We start from the raw sequence: 18,714 nt of genomic DNA on the forward strand, positions 1-18,714 counted from the left end.
AAAATATACATAAAAATATCATTTGTAAACGAGCACCTAGTTGTGCTTTAAAGGAAACTGAACAATTAAATAGCAAAGGCTGTAAACCACAAACTGCCTCCCCGATAGACCTATCTTGATGTCTGAGTGCAGAAGCATTGAATTATGACAACTGCCAAACACAGATACGAATTATAAATGTTGAGACCACTTTTGAAACTCATTTAAGTTCTTGTAAAGTATTTGTTTCTTCTAAAACTTCACAACATAGTGATGGGGAAAAAAATAGGGGCAAGGAGGAGACTTTGCCTATTTTTTTTTTTTTTTTTGGCATTGCCAAATCATTTTACAATGAAGGACAACCAAACAGTCAGTGAAGTTACACCTTTTGTTTTTGGGGTAGAGTTTACAGCCTTGCTAAATGATTTATACAATCCACAGGGCTCTAAGATGATGCTGTGCTTACATGAACAATTTTATAGCCTGGAGATACTAAGACATCCCCAAGGAGGTTTGGGTGCTGGGTTAGTATTCATTGGTAACTATTTTTCTCTAATAAAACAAAACAAAAATTCCTGCTATGGATCCCAAGCATCTTGTAAATACTTATCTGTGTGTATTTTATCTTAGTGCCTTAGTACTTATGTCAGCAAGTGCCATCTTATAATGTAAAACAAACCACCAGGAAAACTGAAACAAAAAACAAACAAAAGAAACCCCTCAGCACTAAAATGATTGGACAAATTCTACATATTTCATGGTATACAAAATTTAAATAAGGCTTAGCAAAAGTAAAAAGGACAGTCACATTCAAGCACCAAATAGCTCCAACAGGTCTTTTTGTTACAAAAATGCTGCTCTTTATTAATACAGTATTTTTTTTTTTTGCATACAAATAAAGAGATCATGTTATGAAATGTATGGAGCTACTCGATGCATACAGAAATGAATGTGAACCCCAGGAACTTGCTAAAAACAGCAAGCTTCATCTACAACATAAGGCCCCAGCTATGTATTAAAATGTATCAGATGTCCTGATTATTCCTTAATAGATATGCTGTGATGCCAAAATCCACTTCCCCTTTCCTTCCTCAAAAAAGCAAATTTAAAACCTCTTCCAATGCCTGATGCTTATTACTCAACCTAAGTACTAGATGATTTGTGTGCGGCCAGTAATTTTCCTTTTTGTTCAAGGGCAGGGCTGGTGGAGGACGCCTAAACAATGTGTGCTTCTTAGACTAGTGACTCACAGCATAAAGGCCTGAGTTTAAGAGCATGAGAAGAAGAAAAAGCAAGAGAACAGAAATAAAGTCGATGTGTGTTTAATAGCCCCTGCTCTACCTAGGGTGAAGATCTGACAAACACATCCATAGACAAGGACAGCTGGCCTTTCAGACAGGTGGACCCAGGATCAAAATGTCCATTAAGATGGCCGTGAAATGAACATGGCTAGGCTCCATTTGTTCTGGCCTTTCCTAATGGAGGATTCCAAATGCAACGATGAGAGTAGTTCTTGCTTTATATCTGGAAACACAGGTAGCCAGATACAGTACTATCAAAATCTCTGGTTAAAAAAACAAACAAAAAAACAAAAAAAACATAAAAACTAACAATCTACTGTATATAGGGCTTTCTTGCATCTTTCTCTCTACTTAGGATGTTTTAACTTAGGAAAAACGTAGCCTTGAAATAGTCTCTTAAACCACAGACCAAAACATGTGGGTGGATGTGTTTATACACAAATAAGGGTGTAGCTATACTTTCACATTCACCTGATTTTAATCATTTTTGCTTCATTACTACATTATGATAAGTGGTAAAGCAAAACTCCTATTTAAAAAAAAAAAAAAAGCTGTAGTAAACGACGCAATCAGCAGCAAGGTATAGACTCTATATCCCAAACCAAACACATTGCCAGATATTTACAGGGAAATCTTTTTCCTCAACAACCCTCGACTGTAAAGGTATTTATTTTTTCTTGTACAAATACTATCTGGTAACAGTTTTACCGGTTACAATTGGGAAGGCATTTGGAAGAAGGTCCGCTCTTTCTTTCCGTCTTTCCTCTTTCCCCTCCTTCAGTGAGGCTCCAGGCTCTGCCTGGTGATGTTCCCACAGTGCTGGTTTCGAAAGGTCGTCAAGACTCAGTCACACATTCGAGTCGGGTCTCCCCAGTGCCACGCGGGCCTGCCACATTACGAGGCCTTTTTGTGAGGGCTGCTCCGCAAACTCTCCTTCCCCCGCCTCTGCCGGACTACAAAGTCTTTCTCAGAAGAAAGGGCGATGGGGCGGTCAGTGCTGGGTACAGGGGACAGCCTGGTCACCTCTCTGCCCACATTCTGTTTCCTAGTCTGAGGAGGCTGGCCTGGGGTAGGCTCTTTCCCTTTGGTTTCTCCCGTGGTGGCAGTCACTGAGAGGGCCCTGTCCCGCGGGCCGGCTCCCCCTGCCACATTCGGGTTGGGGTGGTGTGACTCCAGAGTGATGGTGGAGCTCCTAAAAGATGGCAAAGAGTCGCTCTTTGTCATCTGAGTTCCGCCATCACTCCCAGGCAGGGCTTTCCTATGGTCCTTGTTGCTTGGGGCTGTGGGCTCAGTCGTAGCCCCATTGGCCTTGGCAGAAGAGGTGTCGCTGCTAGTGATAGAGGCCTCTCGAACTCCCAGTCTGACTTCAGGAAAGCTGGAAGAGTAGCTCAGAGACTTCTCTGGGAGGACAGTGGATCTGAAAGAACTCTGGCCGGTGGCCGAGGGAGACCGTTTCATGCCGCTGGGCTTACCTGCCTCAGTCGGTGGCTTCTGGGGACTGAGCCCTTTCCCCTTGGCCTCTGGCAAGCCCTTCCCCACCATTGCTGGAGGCCTCTCTGTGCCTTTCAGCCTCGCCTCACCGTGTGCCAGAGAGAGGCTGGCTTCCAGCTTCCTGCTGTCTGCTGGTACATGAAGTGCTTCCGTGCATTTCTTCCCTTCAGACTTCCTGTCTGCGGTGGTAGGCTGTGGAGTGGGGCTCTTGTCTGTCTGTCTGCAGGGCGGGGAGCCATCTTTCACAGTGGATGGTTTGGGGTGCTTTGGAGACAGGTTTAGCTTTTCACTGACAGTGGGGAGTTTCTGGTCTACAGACTCACTAACCCCTGGATGTCCTTGCCGTGGCAGATATATGGACTTTTCCAGCATCTCCAGGGGACGCCCGCCACCGGTGGGCTTCAGCTTGGTGTCCAGAGGAACCCCTTCAGGGGGCAGTGTAACTGAGGGCCCACTTCCTCCCCGGGCAATTGCATCACTGGCTGTGTTCAGGGAGCATGGGAAGACAGGGAACGCATCTGACACACCTTTACTGCTGCCCTTCCCCTCTAGGCTGGGGCCGCCGGGGGGCTGCATGCCCGGCTCTCTGACCACCGCACCACCAGCACTTGGCTTCTGTGAGGAGAGCGGCCTGTCTGGGTGCTTGGATTTTGGGAGGCCTAGTTCAGGGCCAGGCCGGGACTTGTGGCCACTGCTTTCACTGTGCACAGCAGTGGGCTTGGGCGGGTCCTGGAGGCCCAGGCTGGGGTCTCCAGCACAGGGCTTGCTCCCTGGCTCTCTGCCTGAAGAGGGGCTGGGCGAACTGCAGTGCTGTCGAGTGGCCATGCCGGGCAGTTCTTTGGTGATCAGTGGGGGCTGAGAGCCACTGCCGAGATGCTGTTGTAGAAGCTGTTCTTTACTTTCTGGTTCCTTGAAAATGTCTTTCTGCAAAGATGGGAAACCAGACAGCTTTTCATTCTTTCCACTCTCAATTCTGGGTGGCTGCAGAGACCGCCTGGCAGGAGGGGCTTCCGGCTTGGGCTCCACGCCACTCCTGCCCATGCCCAGCTCCCTCTCACGAGGAATCCCCACCGAGTGCAAAGAGGAGTCCTCTCTGGCCGGCTGCCTTGCCTCATCTCGGCCTTCTCTGTGATTTGTTTTCCCACAAGGCCCCCATGCTTTCTCCATGGCCTGGGTCTGTGTGGAGAGGTCTGGGTGGGTCCTTCCCACAGAGGGGAGATTTCTGGAGTTTTCACTGGTTTTAGCAGCTTCTGGAGAACGCAGCTCCATGGAGGAGTCTCTGTGGACACCAGCCTTTACAGTAGACCGCTCGCTTCCGGCTGTGGAAGGGCCCGTTTCAGACGATTCCCTTCCACTCGGCTCCTCCCTTGAGGGGACGCTTTCAAGTGGGGGTGGGCCACGCGGTCTGCATGTGTCAGACCTGTGCAGATTCTTCTCCAGGAAGGGCCGGCGCTTAGCGTCAGAGCTGGCGTCTTGGTGTTTGCTAGGGCCACCTTCTCTCCGCGGAGGATCATTTTCCGCAACTGTCACCAGGCTCCTGGTGGCATGGGAAACTTTCCTGTCCTGCTTTAGCTCTGGGTCAGGCAGAGTTGCTGCTGGTGAATTCTGAAGACTCCGGCTGGGTGGGGGGAAGCGAGGCTCGAGCAGGTAGGGTTTATTCATCTTGAAGCCAGCAGGAGAAGGCTCCCTCTGACCAGCAGTGTCGCCCTTCTTGCCCCCGTTGCTGGGAAGAGCCAGTGGCACGGAGGGCCCCATGTCACTGCCTGGGCTGGGGCTCTGTGCAGGTTCTGGCGAAAGCAGCTCTGTCTTGGAGGCCTGAGGTCCCGACAGGAGAGCAATGTCCAAAGTGCCCTCAATAGGCTTTAGGCACGACACAGACCTGCATTCCAGCTTATACTCAGAGGGGCTTTTCCGGACAGGTGACTCAGGAGCAACCAAACTTGGCTTTTCCACTCCACCATCCACCCGGCCAGTTAAGGCCTTGAGAGGGACGAAAGAGACACTGCTTATCTGAGCTGCATGGGCACTGCTGATAAAGGACCTGCTCTCAGAGGCCAGCGGGGCCTCCTGCTGCCCACCGAGGGGCCGGACTGGGTTCCCTGGCAGGCATTCGTGGCCACTAGATGTCATCTTGGGCTTGAGCACAGGGCAGAGGCTGTCATCTTTGTCATCAAGTGACATTTTCTTCCGGAGGTAATCAATGTTGGCCAACTTGCTGTCTAACTTCTCACATCGGAGACACTCCTTGGCCTGGGGAGCCTTCTCTATGTTGTCAGCCTTCCCAGAGGTGGACCTGTCAGTGGAGTGACAGAGGGTGTCTTGGTGGGTACCAGGGGTGGAGGCTCGTTTGAAGTCACAGTTGCCCTGGCTGTGGTCGGCAGGAGCTGGGCCACAGCCAGCTGCTGCCCCATCTGAGGTCACACTCTCGCTGGCCCGCACGCTGGCCTGCTTATGAAGAGCGTCCTTCAGCAGACTGCCCAGAGACTGGGTCTCCTGCATGGCTGCTTTGTTTTCAAAATGATTAGATCTTTCTAAAGCCTTTGGGTATATCTTTTTCTCTCTCTCTTCTAGCCTCGAAGTAGAGAGGTTTTCCGAATCACTACCAAGTCCGTGGGGTTTCTGGTAGGAGTCTTGTTTCTCTGGGAAACTCTCTGGTTTCTTCACCACTACCTTGGTCTTCAGTTTCTCTCGGTCCAGGTCGTCCACAGACTCCTGCCTTCCCAGCTTCCGGGAGACGGGGCGTTTCAGGCAGCCTTGTTCCACAGGCCTGGCTCGGCTGAGGGCAGGCGCATCACACACGTTTTCCTCCAGGCTCTGCAAGGTCACGTCCCGCTGGGACTGTTCCCGCTGTCCCTCCTCCTGGGTCACCTCCAGGCTGTGCTTGCGGGAACACAAGTGCTTTTTGTCACTGCCGTAGGAGGGAGAGAGCTTCTCCTCTGATTGCACACGCTTCAGCAGCGGGGATCGGGGGGGCTCAGCGCTCTTGGGCCTCACGATGTGTCTGACGATGGTTGGAGGGGAGTGCATTTTGCTGGGAAAGGCTTGAGTAATCTTGGAATTGCCAAGTGAGTGTCCCAACAGAGGAGATGGAGATCGCTGAGGGGAGGTGGGCTGTGGCGTTGGAGAGGGTGTCCGGGCCAGCGGGGAGAGCGGGATGCTGCCAGCCGACTTGCGTCTTCCGGACCGGTATCGCTGTCCACTGAGTTTGGGGGCCAGACCATGGAGAGTGCTGGGCCGGATATGTCCCGACCCCGCTGGGGAATTAGGAGCACTAGAACTTGGGGAGCTGCTCTGGGAGGAGTTAGTACCTGTGGGTGGAAAACAGAATGCTGTGAGCAATGGCCACCTTCCCTTTCCTTTCCATGCTTCCAGCCCAAACTGTTTTAGGTAAGGTCAGGTAAAGGTCAACAATTTGCATCTAACACCAATGAATGAATGCTTTTTAGATAAACCTCCCCACTCCAAGGATTAATCCAGAACTTGCAGTCACATTTGAATGGTGTGAATGGCCCTATCTGATGACCTTTAAGCTGGAACAATCCTCCTGTGTTTTAGGATCTCACATGGTGACTCTGACCTCTTAACATTCCCTTGTTGTCTCGTCCAGGAGACTCACTCACCGGATGGGAAGTCAGGGGTGGAGCGATAGCTGGGCGTAGGAGATCGGGGAGACAAGCTGTGAGTGGGAGACCCTGGGAGGCTCTCCCCTGATGACAGTGATCGGTTTAAGCAGGAGAAACTTCTGCTGGTGTGGAGTAAAGGAGAAGGCTGCTTGGCTAGTTTTTTGAAAAGGGATCTCCTCCTAGAGTGAAAACGGGAGGCAATTGATCAGATTCTACCTTCAGAGCTACTCTGCGTCCCCACAATACCAGCTGTTCTGTTCGTACCTCTGTGCCAGAGACAGCAATATGGTGGCAGATCCTATCAAAGAGTAGGATCTCACTTTATATTAAAATATTTTTTATGTCATTGCAAATGGTAGGCTTTCATTTTTTTTAATGTCTGAGTAATATTCCATTGTATATATAAACCATAATTTCTTTATCCAATCATCTTTTGATGGGCATTTAGGTTGCTTCTATATCTCGGCTATTGCAAATTGTGCTGCCATGGATATTGGAGTGCACATATCTTTCTGAATTATTGTTTTGGTTTTCTTTGGATAAATACTCAGAAGTGCAATTGCTGGGTCAAAAGGTATATCCGTTTTTAATTTTTTGAGGAACCTCCATACTGTTTTCCATAGCAGCTGTATCAATTTCCAATCCCACCAACAATGTATGAAGGTCCCTTTTCTCCACATCCTCGTCAACACCTGCTGTTTTTTGATTTATTGATGATAACCATTCTGACAGGTGTGAGGTGATATCTCATTGTGGTTACCATTTGCAACAACATGGATGGACCTAGAGGTTATTACGCTGAGTGAAATAAGTCAGAGAAAGATAAATACCACATTATTTCACTTATATGTGGTATCTAAGGAACAAAAAGAACAAAGTAATCAAAAACAGATTCACAAATATAGTGGACAATTTGGTGGATAGAGGGGAGAGGGGTTGGGAGGCTGGAAGAATGGGGTAAAGGGTTAAAGAAGTACAAATTAGTAGCTGATGGTTGGCATGGGGAACACGACAGAGGGAATGTAGTTAGCATTAATATAATGGTTAAGTGGAGGGTCAGGGGAGGGAGGAAGCAATTTAGGGGACCATTTTATGAATATTATAAATGTCTAACCAATGTACTGTATACTTGAAACTAATTTAAATAAATAAATTTATTTAAAAAATAAATTTGTGCTGCCATGAATATTGGATTGGAGTGCATAGACCTTTCCGAATTATTGTTTTAGTTTCCTTTAGATAAATACTCAGAAGTATTTATGAGTATTATGACTTAGAAAGGAAGAGTCTTTGATAGTATACAATGGAAGTTTTCTTCTCTTAACTCTAAACACTTCAAGAACAGCTGGGAAGATAGGAAAAAATATATATTCATTTATTTATTTGCCAGGTTTATGAAGAGGGTGTTCTTTGCCTTAAAGCTTCTGAGTATGTACCCCCAGATATTTGACAAAATTTAATTAAGAGATAATACAAAGTACATCTCTGGGAAAAAGATGTATCATCTTGGATATAGAATACTTCAATAGCGACACACTGGGCAGAGGCTTTATCTATGAGGGGCTGTTAGCTGTGCTTATTCCATTGTGGGCTCTTGAATATTCCTAAGGACAATGTAGGTTGTACATTTACATAGAAAAACCGAAAAAGGTGAACTGAAGCTTATCATATCAGCGGGGCAGCAGACACCATGCTACGGCAGAAGCAAATGTGTATTTAGCGCTCAACAAGCACATGTTAAAGCAAAAAGCACAGCTTCAAACGGCTTAGAAGTGCAGATGGCTGTACAGAGTTCCTTAACCATGTGGCAAGCTTGACTAACCCCCAATAATCTTAAGCAAAAAGTTTAAACTCTGCTACCCCTTAGAATAGTGTGTTCTATATGACTTAAAGCACAATCAAAATATAAAGCATACATTAAAAAAAAAAACAAACAGAATCTCAAAACTTATGTGTTTTTGCATGTGTATAATTTTAATCAAAGTAATAAATGCACTTGGGTTAAAACATCAAACCGTTTTATAAACTTATAATAAAAAATAACAATGCCCCTACTCTGTCTTTTGCCCACTCCCCAGAGAAATCAATCTCTACCCTTTTATCTGTTTTTTTTTTTTTCTCCCATTGGTCTGTATATTGCTAAGTAACATGCTTATGTTACTTTTTAGTTTTTCAGTTTTTAAAATTATCTGTTGAGGTCCTACCACAGAAAATGAGAATTAAGCTTTCCTACCTTCTGACCAAATACATGTCCACTTTTTTCTTCCTCTCAATAAAGCCAAACTTTTGGGGTAGAAAAAAGGGTTGGTGTTTATTTTATATTATAAATATCGTTCGAAGCTGGGTCACGAAAAGCACAATTCTATTTCTTTTCTTGTACAACTTGGTCTTTCCTGAAGTTGATAAGCATTCCTTTTACATTTGCTTATTGTTCTACGTTTCTATCATCAAAAATCCCTTTAATATAATCGGGGCCATTAGATTTAAGCGGGTAAAGGAGAGGAGCTTCAGCACCGTGCAGGGAGCACATCCAGACAACTGCCTGGCAAGAAATGTCCCCATCATAAACACACACCTGTATTTTGCCAGTGCCGGCACAGAACACAGAAAGAGACTCACAGTGCCTCCCAGATGGCAAATGGGTGATCTAGTGAGATTTTTCCATCAGTAAAACAAAGTCTTTTTATTTCTAGGCTTATTTAGATGCTTTAAAATATATAGTTATTTCAGAATAGCTGGCATTTAGAAAATAGCAAATCTTTGTTTTTAGAAAATGTGAAGGGCATTATTAAATGTAGATTTAATGCTTTAAAGTCCCTGAAGGTTTGGTTCCTCAAATCCAAATCAACTGAAATGAAGTCTAGAGGCTTAAGAAAGAGCAAAGGGCTTTTCATGGTTCACACACATGAGAAAAAACAATCTGAATTGTTCTACAATATAACTGTGTAAACCTTTTCACTAAGAAAAATAATGCTACTGTGGATATGAACTTTAATGTATAAATACATGTAAACCTCAGCATATCTTTCATATGTAAGCATTTAAATTAAGTAGGGAGTAACTTTCCTCTAATATAAATATACACTAACCTCGCAAAGAACTCTGCTTTAACTAACCTTTCTAGACTTTCTTTCTTCTTAGATTTCTTGCTCCGCCTCACCATCCGGCTCTTATAGCTGTTTCTCCTGGCTGGTCCCGTTTTGATTGATGTGTTTTCAAACGGGGTAGTAGTGATTGACACCTTATTCCCACTCTATAAAAATAAAATGCGTTGATATTAAAGGGAAATGCTGTAATGAAACAAGATCAGAACAGAGAGGAGATTCAAAGACAAATAAAGATACACAAAGACATACATACAAAAGGACTTTAATTTCTAAATGATCCTTTTAAACAATGAAATCCTGGGGAATACAAACTGGATAGAGGCAAAATGTGAGGTTTCTTTTAGAGGGTGGGCTCTGGACTGCATAGATCTGAGTTCAAATCCGAGTTCTGGGACCTGAACAGGTTGCTTCTCCTCTCTCTACCCCCACTTCCTGTGCTATCTCACAGTGAAATCACACCTGTCTCACAGGGGCTCCTCTGAGGATCACACACAGGGTACAGTTTGTAAAGCCTTTAGCACCCAGTGTGACACATACAAAAGCTCTATAAATAACAGCTTCATCCATATGTATCAAGTGCAAATGTGCCCAGGGGCTGTCTGCTCTTCCTTGATTTATTTTTCTTTTTTTTCTCATTTTTGTGTTTTTCCTTTGACCTAGAAATCAAAGAGTAAGGAAATAAAATGAGACTTTTATTTTTTATTATTTTTAGAGGTTCCTTTCCTATCACCGTAAAACCTGTTAGTTTGCAGAGCTGTCAAGTTTATGCCAGTGAGTATGAAGCAGTCTTTCTTCAACCAGGTCACATGTGGTGTGTTCGTGAGCCTTTTCACTCAGCCCTGGGATAAGGGCTTGCTGGGGATGAACTGGAGAAGGAGTCAGAAGTTGGGCTGTGGGGTGCCCAGGGCAGGTGGGCAGGACTGACTCTCTTTACTCCTGCATCAATGACCCCTTCTTGAATTTCTTAATAACCAAGGGAGAAACATGTCCTTTCAAAGTCACAAGTGGGTCTAATTACCCTGAAAAGACCAGCAATAAAAGAAGGGCCTTTTAAAAAGCCCGTGCCTGGAAGATCCTTAGCAGTTCAAATCTAGGTGGTATCAAGCAATGGGGAGTTAAATATGGTGGAGGAAGGGGACTGAAAAAAAAGGGTGGACTGTTGTAATGTCTACTCTCCCACTCCTTCGATTTGGGAAGTACAGATGCCATTATGAGAAGAAAATAAAGTATAGGTAAAAAATGAATGAATAAAAAATGAATCATTGAGAAGCCTACAACACTCAGCTAACACTGTAATATTTCAGTATTATTTCCTGCAGGTCTTTTTTCGAGCAAGCATAAATTATGCATATATGTAGACATACTTTATAAATCATTTCAATTTTAAATTAATCTAATATTTAGTTTTATGTTGTTTTTTTCATTTCACATTATGTAACTTTGAAAAACTTTCCCTTCACCACTGAATATCCTTTAAGAACATAGTTTTTATTGGGCGCATTATAATATTTCATGAGATGAGTGAATTAAAATGTAACTATTTCCCTACTGCTATTGTTTTCTACTTTTAAATTCTTCTAAGAGTAGAAATAAGTATCTTTGTCTATATATGACTGTCCTAACCTGATACTTTCCTTAGATTAGGTAATTAGACTCCAGGCGCTGAATCAAAGGGTCTATCTGAACTTTTTAAAAACTCTTGGTACATACGGATACACTATTTTCCAGAAAGCTTATGCCAAAGAGTATCTGAGTACCTGTCCTATCATGGGTTTGTCAGAACTGAAAATTAACATTAAACAAATTACCAATTGTATAGGAAAGAGTTATATCACTTTTTATTTTCATTTTTTGACAATTAACAGGCCAGATGTTGTTTCATTTATTTTGGTCATTTGTATTTCTGTAGGGAATGATTCGTTCATGTCTTAGATCCAATTTAGTATCTAAAAGTCTTGGTATTTTATTATTGATTTTAGAGTTCTTTATATATTTAAGAACATATAACCCCATACCTAATATCACCATTATAAAAAATATTTTAGGTAGATAGGATTTAAACTTGAACAATAGAAAATTGTTTTCATTATGAAAGAATAAATTATATGTTCCATATGCAAATGCCAGAGCTTTAAACATAAACCTTTATCTGAGAGTAGAAACTGACATTCTATTTATTTTTAGATGGAAATTTCAGCTTGTTTAAGGCTATTTAGAATGGAATCTTTTCTTCGCAAATTGAGCAAGACCATAATAAAATTTTAGTTTTTCCCATATGCCTTCAGTGAAGGAAAAGGGCACAAACAAGTTTGGAGTTCATCTTTCACAGAAGTTCTTCCAGTCCTTTTCTACGTTCACATACAGAGCGGACACACAGGGCCATCATGATCATGGGCGCTCCTCTCTCCGCTGAATCTAATTCTACCCTTTTCTCACATAATACAGCACTGACTTTTCAACCTTTATCGATAAGAGGCTAACAATGCCACTCTGCATTTTAAAAGCACATTTTGAATATTAAAGTATTGTTACATATATTCTTTTACTTTGTTTTCACAATCAGGTACCAAGGGCTGTTTTGTTGCTGCTGCTGTTGTTTTTACAATGGGATGATGTGGGAAGGGATTGTAATCCTTGCATTATAGATAAGGAAAACAGATTCAGAGACACTGAGGTTCTTTTTTTCCAGGGTCATGGCACCCAATGGAAGAGCCCAAACCTGGCTGCCCTACCCCTCATCCCCACATCCTGCTCCTCAAGGGCACAGCAGGCCCAGATCCTCTCCACCGGTCTTGTTCCGAGCAACATGCATGTCTGGTACTTAAGGAAAAGTAGTAGTGACGGGACCAAGCACTGCACTGACAGGAGGAATGATCATCGTATCAGACTGTCAAGAAGAAATTAAGGAGATATAAAAATAACGTAAACATTGTGTAAAAGAAATATAAATGTTGAACATTTGTTGTCAGAAAATAGTTCAACCAGGAATGCCAAATCAGAGCACATCACTAGATTGTACAAATGTCCCCTTTGCCTATAAAAAACAAATCCAGTTTTCCTTGTTTCTACCTAAGGTTGGTCCAGAGGACAGTTCATTAGACTTATGGAGACACAACAAGAGATAACTTCCCTAAAGAAAAAAAAAAAAAAGAGGCAGAGTACCAATATTTGGTTAGAAACATTAATGATTACAAAAATCATAAATGACTGGAAAAATAACTTCATAGAGAATAGGTGAGAAATAGGAAGGCTGCCACCTGGTGGATCCATCAGCTACAGGGGAGGCTGCCTAAATGGCACCATGTGGCTAACCGGGTTGGTTCCTCAACTAATTCTCTTGGAGAATGAGCGCCCTCTCATCAGAGAAATTTTGTGGTATTTGTTTAAAAATAACGACAAAAAATGGGGCCAGTGATTGTTAAATGTTCAGTTAGTTCACTTTTACTTTAAATGATTTGTGTGATCAGTGCACAGTGGGAGAGAAATTATTTTAAGCTGGCTGAACTGAATACAATAGCAGAAGTCAGTCTATTCAATCTCTTCTCTTAATCTGGTTCTCTGTTACTTATCAATTGGCCTTGGGTACCTCTTGAGCTAGACTGTTTTTACATTTCTTCCTCTGCAAAACGCACATGGGGAATGGCACTCTTGCTCATACCTGTGTCCTTGCTCTAATTCACACACATCACAGTCCGGCCCCAGCCATCTTGCAATCTTGCATTGTTCAACCCTTTTTTGAACCTAAGCTCCAGCCACACTGGTTTACTCATGCATCTCAAGCACTTTGAGCTCTACGGCCATTGTGTTTTTATGCACTCTTTTTGTTTTACCTAGACTGTCCTGCATCCCCTTCCCATATACTAAATATCTAACCAGCCTTCACAGCCCTGCACAGATGATCCCTAACTGTGCACATGTGCCACCATGGTGGAAGGCCATCACCCTTTCAGAACTTGGGTCATATTTTAGTCTGTTCTACAACGTTTTGATTTTAGCCTGGTATGGCCACTGTCTTCCCCTGTGAACGTCAGACTGTCAGCTATTGGCAATCAGAGAACTTCACGTATAAGCAATCTATCTTGTGCAGTAGTTGAAAGCACAGGTTCCATTGCTACACTGCAGGGGTGCAAATCTCTGCTCCCCCCTAGCAGATAAGCTCGGGCTGCTCTGCTAACATTTCTCTGCTTTAATCTCTAATTCTGTAAAATGGGGGCATTTATATTTATAGCACCTACCTCACAGGGTATGAGGATTACCTGAGCTTATTCATGTAAAGTGCTCTCTGTTACCTATTATTCTTATGTGTCATCTGTTATGGGACTCTTGCAGTACCCAACACAAAGCTCTGCACATTTCAGGGGCTCAGCAAATATGTGAGGGTGGTAATAATGAGGCTATTTGATGGTCCCCAGAGGTTTAGTATCCAGAGATTTCCCAGAGTTCACGGAGAAGAAATTTTTGAAGCAGGGGCTGATAAAATTTTAGGGCTTCTCTTATACGTTGGGGGTTTAAACAACTGCTATCCTGAGAAAGCAACCTGGCTGAGCACAGTGTTTCCTGGACTGGAGAGGTTAAGCCGGGCAGGTTATGTGAGCAGGGGAAATGACGGGGTCGACAGGGCCTCCGCCCATGACCGCAGTGAAGCCATGAAACAAACATGGACTACGCTTACTGTGTTTACAATTCAAACAATAAATAAGTAATGTACATGTATTTCTAATCATATACATGCAGCCCTATGTGATAGCTCTTCTTCCTGTTTCTAAGGGTGCCACGAGATTTTGTGAAGTAGTCTGTAAGTACAGAACATCACGTAAACAGCATCCAGGAATACAAAATACAGCTACCACCCTGATGTTCCACCAGTGATGGCACACGGGAGCCCAGTGTTGATACTAGTCACGTTACATGTTGCCTAAGACCTGTGGTTAAATTTGGAAGAAAGCTGCATGATTACACAGTTTGCTGGGAAGATAATTAAATCCCTCGCATCCTCTTTGTTTTGTTACATTGGTTACCCCTTCTGAGTGCTTCCTTAATGAACAGAGGCAGGATCCTCTGCCTGGGTCTGTGACAGGGCATGCCATGGCTTTGAAGGGTGCCAATGGTTCTCCATTTCAGCATGTTTACACAGTTTCAGACACACATTGACTAGATGCAGGAACGAAGGCACTCCATAACCAGATGAGGGCAAAATGTTAAACATGAGATCACAGGATTCTGCCGAGAGACCTTTGGGAGAAATGTACATTCAAATTTCATAGAAGAGGGAGAGAGGTTTTAAAATCCAGAATCATATTAAAATAATTACCAAATAAATGATGAAAATGATCAATTATGTCTCAGTAAACAAATGCATATTTTCTAAACATGCATATTTCGGTTTATTATTTCTTCTTCTGTTTTTATGAGCAGACATGTGAAATTATGTAAAGATACGTTGTGGCAGAAACTAAGCCATAAATAACACAATATGGTTATAAAGAATGTAGAAGGTCAAACATGTTACCATTTAAAACCCCTTTGACCTTCTTTTAATTGCTGATGCCAAGATATGGGAAAGCTCTAGTAGGACTGATAACAACTAAGACAAGTTCACCTATAAAACACAGATTTATTACCCCAAACAAAGGGTCAAAGTGAGTTCCTAGAAAAGTTCAAGGAGCATTTTAGAGATAGCACCTCTGTCTGCCTACCTTTGTGGTCCCTAACTAACTGAAAAATCTTATATATTGATAAAGTAGACAGAAAAACAGCCCAGGGATCTGGACAAAGAATATTATCAGAGACAGATGGTGAATGAAACCAAAAACTCGTCTTATCCATGTAGGTTCCAGACGTGGCATGTTTCTACTCAGTAGGCGTATTGCAAAAGTGTAAACTAACTCCATTCACCTTAAGGTTTTAATTATCAAATGAATGACATGTACAAGACAGGAGTCAAGACACAACAAAAGTAGATATGCAGTATTTGACTCTTCCCATGGTTAACGTTTGGACAGCAATCAAAGGAGAAACCCATCATAACCTCAATTCCATGAACATTTATTGAGTACCCATCTATATACCAGGATCTGGGGAAAGGCTGGGATTATGTGGAAAATTTGAACTCTCCTGCAGAGATGCTGTCACATTTGCTATGTGTCAGCATGACCATAAGCTGATTTCCTGCCTATGGCTCTGCAATGTTCTCTCGATCTTCAGTCCTATCCCTCTGGTGATCAATAGCACGCATTTGTGAGAAAGCTGGCTAGAGTTAGAGGAATACCCTTTGGGTATGAATGACAGCAAAGCCAGACCCCAACCCCTTTGGGACCTGAGCCCAAGACCAAAATCTCATTAATGCTGTGAATTAATCAATGGCAATAACTTTCCTATAATCTGCTACGTCACACTGGATCTTTAAGCATACATGCTGTGACTACTCCCGGAACGTAGGTCAGGCCTAGAATCTTTTGAAGAATGCACTTCTATTGGCTGAGGGAATAGTGGAGAAAGAATGAGAAAATCACTCAACTAAACTTACTTTTGAAAGGGTTTTACAAACTTACTTTCTGAAGTACCTTCCAAATCTCTCATTTTTTTTCAAGTTCCAGTTAAATGTCACTTCCCTGTGAGGTCTCTCCCCATTTATTGAATGTACTAAAAACAAGTATGAAATTGCTCCCTCTGCTACAGCCCTAATTAAGTTGTATTTGACCTGCTTACACATCTCCTACATCTTTCATACTTCATGAAGGCAAGAATCATACCTAAATTCTATGTTACTAATGTCTACTATGGCACTTGCCTCAGAGCCAGTGCTCTAGACATGATCCAAATGCACATTATTTAAATGGCATATATGTGTATATGCTTTGTTTCTCAACAGGCCATAGCTTATCCGAAATTTGGCTCACACCTCTACGTCTGGCAGCCTCTTACATGCTCATGAAGCAAGAAGGTCAACCAAAAATCTGCTGTCTGTAAAATAATCCTACAACTAGAGACACCATATTTCTGATCCCAGATAAATCAATTTTTTTCTGAAACAAATTTATTATCAAACTCAAATTCATCTTTGTTTTAACCAGATCCATATTTGAAACTATAATTTTATATCCTAGAGTCAGCAGGTGGCAAAGCAAAAACACAACAGAATTGAGAGGATCATAATAGATTCTTTCTCTCCATTCCTATTCATATTTCCTGTGATCTTATTCCCTAGGTTTTATTCAGCTTACATTTAAATAGAAATTAATCTCTATTCAAAGCCATTTGTATGTGTGTGTATGGGGGGGCTTAATGATTGCTAGAACTCCTTCTTTGATTAACAGTTATTTATATAATTTATAGTATATGTGTTTACATTCACAATTCTATCTTTCCAAGGAAATCCAACTCTCAGACTAAACTTTCAGATCAGATCCAACTCTCACACTAAACTTTCAGATCAGATCCCATAGTTTAATACCATTTGGACTTCTACTATTCTAAAATAAAACTTCCTGAATGTTCCTGAAGAAAATTACCTTTGGGATACTTGATTTCCAAACAGATTTTCCTATGTGAAATATATAAAACAAAGAGAATCATTTGTAATTTTGAATAAAAATTACAAATAAGAAGAAAAATTAAATTAGGAAGTGTTAGTGTATATATAAGGACATGTTTTTCACCATATAAAATGAGAGGATTCGTATCTTTGTCTTTAACACTGAACTTGAGACTAATGAACATTTTTCCCAGTAACAAGAGTACATCAGAGATGCACTCTATCTAGAACTCAAGTATAGAATTCCTAGTACTTGTTCTTTCTGGCTACCTGCCTCATCTGTAGAGCTGTGACATAAAAAAGACAATACCTTTAACAAGAGCTCTATCACTTCTGTGTGGACAAGCCCATGCACCGGCTCCCCGTTGACGTGTGTGATCAGATCCCCAGCCTTTAGTCCCGCCTGGCATGCTGGGCTTCCTTCTTCCACATTCTAAAGTCCAAGAAGACAGGGTACATTTGTAAGGAAACGAATGACAGCCCTAATGCCCCCTGTTTCTACAAGCAGAATATTCTGAATTAATTAGCAAATGACCCTTAGGTTTCTAAGAGGAAGTCAAAAAAGCACAGTTACTATTTCTATTTTGTTATCATCTTATAACAGGATAATTCCTACGGTTCCTTAAAAAAAATTTTAGGTGATTTAAGAAGCTAGTTTTTTTTATTTGTTTGTTTGTTTGTTTGTTTTAAAGTAGGCCAGGGAAAAGGCTGAAAAATTAATAAAATGAAGTGAAACGAAATGAAATGAAATAAAATAAAATAAAATAAATAAGGATGGAAATAAGGCTGTCTTTGACTATTTTTACCAGCTTGGTACAACCAGTGGACAATCAAATATGAAAACTAACAGAACTATGAGAAAGGATTAGTTTGTACTAAATTCAATTTCACCACATAGATAAAAGGAAAAACTAAAGGAAAAATGGAACAGGTCCCAAATGCCAGCTTAACAGAAAATACAGTTGCTGTTAACTGTGTGTGAACCAATTTATCCATTCTCCAGTTTGGCTGGAAATGAAAAGTAGCAAGGCGTGAGGGGCTGCTGGTCTTACCCAAACAATATGGTGTACTGTATAGATGTCACTGTCTCCCACGTAAACCCGGATGGCTCGAATGGTGAAACCATAGTTCTTCCCTGAACTATGGATGACAATGGGCTGATGTGGACTGGCAGAGGCCGCAGAAGAGTCTCGGCTAGGAGAGGAATCCCGTGAAGAAGAAGGGTCCGAGGACAGGGAGTGGGGAGACATTGGACTTCCCAGTGGAGAAACAGCAAACATATCTGCAAAAAAAGTAGCCAGTCATCAAAGCTGATCCTGGTCACACAGACATTCATGCAGCCAGCCCTCACCTCAGACCTCAGGGATTGGGAGCGTGGTTGCAAAACAAATGTATTTGTTTCTAATGGAAAAATAAAGAAGAAATAATATAAAAATATTTCTATTAGTAACTAGTATGGATTTCAAAAGAGAAGCCTGTCCGGGAAACTTTCAAAGTGTTTCAATTTTAACTAATTTTTCAATTATTATCAAAAATGATAATTTCTTAGTTCTCTAGGCTAATTAAAACACACATAAAACTTAAGCATTATCTTGTTGTGATATTTTTATTTAATGCATTTTATTTTAAAGAAACAATAGCTGTATGGATTTCAAATCCACCCTCACAGAAAAGACTGG

The 18,714-nt window shown here is 42.2% G+C and overlaps 1 protein-coding gene across 15 annotated transcripts in view; it reads right to left on the minus strand.

Annotated features, from left to right (window-relative positions):
• Positions 1–291: 291 nt before the first annotated feature.
• Positions 292–18,714, minus strand: part of MAST4 (microtubule associated serine/threonine kinase family member 4) — a 509,369-nt gene continuing 490,946 nt past the window's right edge. For all 15 annotated transcript variants that reach the window (XM_016158121.2, XM_016158120.2, XM_016158119.2 and 12 more), the window contains 5 exons: positions 18,088–18,317; positions 17,346–17,468; positions 9,511–9,647; positions 6,392–6,573; positions 292–6,079 (listed from right to left, as the gene is read on the minus strand). In XM_016158121.2, the coding sequence (XP_016013607.2) occupies positions 2,175–6,079; positions 6,392–6,573; positions 9,511–9,647; positions 17,346–17,468; positions 18,088–18,317 (4,577 nt within the window). In that variant the 3' untranslated portion in view covers positions 292–2,174. The remainder of the gene's footprint in view (positions 6,080–6,391; positions 6,574–9,510; positions 9,648–17,345; positions 17,469–18,087; positions 18,318–18,714) is intronic.

This window comes from Rousettus aegyptiacus, unplaced genomic scaffold, assembly GCF_014176215.1.
Source record: "Rousettus aegyptiacus isolate mRouAeg1 unplaced genomic scaffold, mRouAeg1.p scaffold_m13_p_8, whole genome shotgun sequence".
Classification (NCBI taxonomy): Eukaryota; Metazoa; Chordata; class Mammalia; order Chiroptera; family Pteropodidae; genus Rousettus; species Rousettus aegyptiacus.